This window comes from Benincasa hispida, chromosome 7, assembly GCF_009727055.1.
Source record: "Benincasa hispida cultivar B227 chromosome 7, ASM972705v1, whole genome shotgun sequence".
Lineage (NCBI taxonomy): Eukaryota > Viridiplantae > Streptophyta > Magnoliopsida > Cucurbitales > Cucurbitaceae > Benincasa > Benincasa hispida.
In genome coordinates, this window is record NC_052355.1 from 50,813,957 (window position 1) to 50,820,138 (window position 6,182).

At 43.0% G+C, this 6,182-nt stretch overlaps 1 protein-coding gene across 1 annotated transcript; it reads left to right on the forward strand.

Moving 5' to 3' along the window:
• The first annotated feature begins 418 nt into the window (after positions 1 to 418).
• LOC120081136 lies at positions 419 to 4,231 on the forward strand. The gene is made up of 4 exons (XM_039035811.1): positions 419 to 628; positions 3,238 to 3,310; positions 3,637 to 3,930; positions 4,029 to 4,231. Exons 1-4 carry the CDS (start codon positions 419 to 421, stop codon positions 4,229 to 4,231), a joined length of 780 nt encoding a protein of 259 aa, XP_038891739.1.
• The last annotated feature ends 1,951 nt before the right edge of the window (positions 4,232 to 6,182 follow it).

Sequence of the window (6,182 nt, forward strand, 5' to 3'; positions counted from 1 at the left end):
CCTGGTTGGCGGAATCACCCAACTTTCAGTTCGGACGGGAATCACAACCAGGGGAGCCAAAGTGATCATCAGAAATGTTATCAGGGGAATCGAGGCAACCCTCTGGTCTTCATTAATCAGGATCACAACTCAAGTAATCTTCAAAGTATACAACCCTATGACCAACCGTTCTTTTCTGACACCTCTTATAGCACCTCGTCTCTGGAAACGTTGTTAAAACATTATATCGAGAAGAGCGAGGCAATAAGGCAATCGCAAGCTTCCTCCCTTAGAGAGCTAGAGGAGTAGTTGAACAGCTTGCGGTTGAACTTAAGAATAAAACACCTGGTATGTTGCCCAGTAGTTCAGAGCATCGAGGCCACGCGGTAAAGAGCAATGTCAAGCAGTGATATTAAGAAGTGGCAAGACAACAGCCCCTATGCCACCTATACCAGATTCAATAACAAGACCAGTAGACTTAACCACCAAGGATGACCAATCAACCACTAATGATAGAATCACCAGTTCAGAAGTAAGTACATCTACAAGGGATGAATCTCAGCAAGACGTAAATTCAAAATCAACGCAACCTCCAGTTACTAAAACACAGCAAACACAGGAACTCAATGAACAGCCAGTTGCACAGGAAGTACGGCGGGATCCTCCACCTTTCCCGTCCAGGCTAAAGAAGAAAGATGATTGTGAAACCCGGATTTCCATTATTCCAACTTGAGTAGGTGTTAAAAGGAATTAACTAAGTGAAAGTTAAATCTTATGTTGAAGAGAAGGAAATTTCTAAGTATTGAATAGAATTTCCTTGAGTAGTTTTGAGTTAAGCTTTAATTGGTGAAATTTGACTAAGTATTTGACAATGCGTTAGTGTGTGCCATGCGTTGGCCATTAGACTTTGAGAGGTTATTTGGAAGATTAGTAGTGCATGCAGCAGCCAAAGTCTTGAAGAGGTTAGAAAATGCATGCGGCAACATCAAGTTGCGCATCCAAGGGCGCTGGACGTTGGATGCTTTGGATGCGTTAGATGTATTGGATGCGATGGATGCGTTGGATGCGATGGATAGACGCATGCGGCGATGGAGTCAGGTGCAATGGATGCGTTGGACATGATGGTATGCGTCTATGCGGCTGGAGATTAGATCAACATATGGGGTATGACGCCTGCGTTGGATGCGTTAGATACGATGGTAAATGTCCATACGACTGAAGGCATGCAGCTGAAAGAGATGCGTTGGAAGGTTGCGGTGGCGCGAGGGTAGGCGGTGCAAAGGGCATGTAGTGAAGCAAGGGTATACGATGACACGGTGCGAGGCATGCGCTGGTGGGTTGCATGCGGCGATAGAGGCGGACGCGATGGATGTGTTGGACTATGCGGCTGATGGTTTGAGGCCAAAGGTATGTGTTGATGACATGTGCCCATGCGACCATCCTATGCGTTAATGTCAGGCGATTGTGCTATGCGTTGATGCCATGCGACCGTGCTATGCGTTGGAAGTATGCGATGGTATGCAGCGAAGAAAGCGATGGACGCAATGGACACAGCAATGCTATGCGATGGCATGCAGCGATGAAGCGATGGACGCAGCAGTGTTATGCGATGGTGAGCAGCGATGGATGCAATGGATGCGATGGATGCGGCAGTGCAATATTATGCGTTGGTGATGCACTATGTGTTGGTGATGCACTATGCATTGGTGATGTGCTATGCATTAATGATGTGCTATGCGTTGGTGATGTGCTATGCGTTGATGATGTGCTATGCGTTGGTGATGTGCTATGCGTTGGTTATGTGCAATGCATTGGTGATGTGCTATACATTAGACATAGGTAGGTTGCGGCAATTGGATGAACACATATGAAGGATGAACGCATATGGAGGATGGACACATTCAAGGACATCATCCGGACATATGGCTTGTTGGGAGGAAGTCTTAAGCCTTAAGCAAATGAAGTGGATGCATCAGAATACATGCACAGTTGAGGGCTATGCGTTGTTAGAAGGGAAGCAAGACACCTTGGGTTGCGCTGATGCAAGGTTGCGTTGATAGTGTGAGGAACAAACACTTGGACATGCCGCCAAGTAGGAGGTGTCGACCTTGGAGAGTTTTTGGACGCCTATAAATAAGGCCAAGTACTTCAAATGAGAACTCAAATTCTCTTCAAAGGAAATAAGGAAGAGTGTATTGGGAGGAGACTATGCGTTGGTAGCAAGACCATGCGTTGATCAAGAGGTTCTAAGAGGGGAGATGTTGTCGGACAAAAAGGACAAAACGTAGCATCAAATTAGGACGAGGAGTTCTTCCAGAATACTCATGCGTTTGGAGTGATTTTAAAGCCATCTGAAATATGGGAGAGTCTATTTTTTAGGGTAGGTCTGCTGGAGAAGAATCTCCAAGGAATCGGGCTGGAGAACGAGGACAAGACAGAGGGATCGAGCTGTCGGGTAAGTTGAGCCAGTCTTGATGTTTTGATGATTTCGGCCAAACCACGAAGAATTATGAGCTAAGATTTTGAGGTAAGATTACGGAGACATTTTAGAGCATATTTGTAGAAGGAAGTAACTTGAGATAAAGCATAGAACTATGAGTAGTCTGAGCTTTAAGTTGAATCTGGAATTTAGGGTTCAAAAGAGGAGCCCGGGAAAATCAAGGAACTTCTAGAGAGAAAGGTTCCTAAATGACCGAGGTGAGTGGTACTTTCCTTTAAGTCTTAAAGCATATCTTTTAGAGTAAATTTTATATGCTTATGTTATGAATGAGTATCTCGTATGAGAATGAGATTCTGTGATCGGGATGGCCAGGGGGTCAATAGACCTAGTTCCTGAGCCCGTAAGCAAAACCTCATGGGATGGTCAAAGGACTAAAAGGTCTAGTTCCTGAGCCTATGGGAGGATCCTCGTATGGGATGGTCAAAGGGCTGGCGGGCTTAGTTTCTGACCCATGAGCGGGGAGCTATGTGCACATAGGAGACAAAGGAAATGCAAAGAGTAAGCGTTGTATTTAGTAACAGTTATCTATCTACCATCTGTAGGTAGACAGCATATTCATTCTAGTTAGTTATCAGTTTAGCTATCTACCGTGCGCATAGATAGAGGTTGAGATCAGACTCGTTCAAGGCTGAGGTTGGATTAAAACCTCGTATTTATGATATGCTTGTTATTTATGAGTTGAAATAGACTCTAGAAGTTTCTCACTACTCACTGAGCTTTGTGAAGCTCATTCTGTTATTCCATGTTTTTATTCCCAGGTAGCGAAAGGTGAGGAGTTCCAGAGTGCTGTAAAGGTCAAGGTCTGCCAAAAGCCACAGTTACACTTTCGGGGTTTACAATTATTGTTGTAAACTTTGTAGCTAAGTCTTGGAGTTGTATAAATGTTACATTGTTGTAATAAAATGGACCTACTTAATCAGTTGTTGTTTGCCTCCTTAACTTATTCAGTTGGTTGTTGAATTTGTTCATTGGTATCAGAGTTATTTCCGCAAGAGTTATTAGGCAGTAAGTGTCAACAAAAGGGTTGATAACTGCTGCAGTCACGCCCTTTTCTAGGCTAAGAGGGTGATCTGGGGCGGGGTGTGACAATGATAGTAGGAAATTTCAGAGGTTCCTGGATGTTCAATGACAACTACACATTAATATTCCCTTAATAGAAGCTTTGGAGCAAATGCCGAGCTATATGAAATTGCTCAAGGATATACTTGCTAACAAAAGGAAGATCGGGGAAAATGAAACAGTTGCATTAACATATGAGTGCAGTGCGCTGTTTCAATACAACATCCCCACCAAAATGAAAGATCCTGGGAGTTTCACATTGCCCTGCTCAATAGGGGGAAAGAATGTCAGAAATGCGCTATGTGATTTGGGGGCGAGTATAAACCTAATTCCCTTGTCGATCTTCAAGAAGTTAAATATCGACAATGCAAGACCAACCACAATTACATACAGTTAGTCGATATATCAATAACGCATCCCGAGGGCAAAATAGAGGATGTAGTCGTGCAAGTACATAAGTTTATCTTCCCTGCTGACTTTATCATATTAGATTATGAAGCTGACAAAGAGGTGTTTATCATCTTAGGTCGCCCATTTCTTGCAACAGGGCGGGCACCGATCGATGTACAGAAAAGAGAACTTACCATCAGGGTTGACGATCAGCAAGTGAAGTTCAACGTTCTCAATGCGTTGAAATACCCAAGTGATATGGAAAATTGTCAATATGTTGAGGAATTTCAGGAAGAACGTTGACACGAGCCCTTAGAAGAGTTGGAGGAAGAAGATTTTGGAATCGGCATAATATGGGAGGAGAATTACGCCACAATTCAAATTGAGTCAGATTTTGAGACGATCAAGATATCTGAATGAACAACGCAACACACTAAGCCATCCTTAGAAGAACCACCCATGTTAAAGTTGAAGTCGTTTCCTGTGCACCTCAAATATGCTTACTTAGGAGGCAACAGCACGTTACCGGTTATTATATATGCCTCGCTGAGTAAAGAGAAGAAGGATGCACTTATCTAAATCCTGAAAAATAACGCAAAAGCCTTGGGATGGACCTTGGCGGATATTCGGGGGATCAGTCATTCGTATTGTATGCACAAGATTCGTCTTCAAGAAGGAAAAACGGGATCTATAGAAAGAAAACGTCGTTTGAACCCTGCCATGAGGGAGGTTGTGAAGAAAGAAATAGTGAAGTGGTTGGATGCAGACGTCATTTACCCTATATCAGACAGCAACTGGGTGAGCCCAGTGCAATGCGTTCCAAAGAAAGAGGGAATGACAATCATCACCAACGACAAGAATGAATTAATTCCCACGAGGACAACTAGGCGTGGAGAATCTGTATGGATTACCGCACATTGAATTTGGCCACTAAAAAGGACAACTTTCCACTCCCGTTTATTGATCAGATGTTAGACCGACTTGCTGGGAATGAATTCTTTTGTTTTCTTGAAGGCTACTTAGGGTACAACCAAATTGCGATTACGTTGGAAGATCAAGATAAGACGACCTTCACGTGCCCATTTGGCACGTTTGCATTCCATCGCATGCCGTTTGGACTCTGTAATGCACTAGGTACTTTCCAACAATGTATGATGGCAATATTCTCAGGTTTCTTGGAGGAGTCAGTTGAGGTATTTATGGATGATTTTTCAGTTTTCAGCAATACTTATGACTCTTGTTTGTCTAATCTTGAGAAAGTCTTGAAGAGATGTGTGGAAACTAATCTTGTTCTAAACTGGGAGAAATGCCATTTTATGGTTGAAGAAGGAATTGTACTAGGTCACAAAATATCGAAGGCAGGATTGGAAGTTAATCAAGCAAAAATCGATGCAATTTCCAAGCTACCACCACCAGTAAATGTGAAAACGCTTAAGAGTTTTTTGGGACATGCGGGGTTTTTTGAGGATTTATCCGCAACTTTTCTAAGATCGTAAGACCCTTAACTGCGCTCCTTGAGGCTGACCGTGAATATGATTTTGATGATGCGTGCATTGAAGTATTCCACACACTGAAGAATGTGCTCATCACCGCACCCATTCTAATTACGCCGGATTGGACGAAACCATTTGCGTTGATGTGTGACGCTAGTGGATATGCAGTGGGCACAGTCTTGAGTCAATGCAAGGACAAGGTATTGTATCCTATCTATTATGCTAGCAAAACGTTGAATGATGCACAAGAGAATTATATAACCACGGAAAAAGAAATGCTCGCAGTAGTGTTCGCGTTGGAGAAATTTCGATAGTACTTAATTGGAACAAACGTTGTGGTGTATACTGATCATTCGGCGATCAAATATCTTATGACAAAGAAGGATGTGAAACCGAGACTGATACGGTGGGTGTTACTCCTGCAAGAATTTGACCTAGAAATTAAGGATCAGAAAGGCACCGAAAACCAAGTCGCTGATCATCTGGCAAGGTTAGAAAATTGCGAGGTTCAGGAGAAAGAAAAAGATATTGAAGAAAGGTTCCCTGATGAGTTGCTGATGTCGGTATGCATTAATGTTCTCTGGTATGCGGACATTGTAAACTTCATCGTTTGCAGACAAATACCAGAAGACTACACGTACCAATAGAAGAAAAAGCTGAGATATGACGTCAAGTTTTATTTCTGGGATGACCCCTTCTTGTATCGACTTGGACCTAATCATATTTTACGTCGATGAGTTCCTGAGCATGAAGTCAAGCAC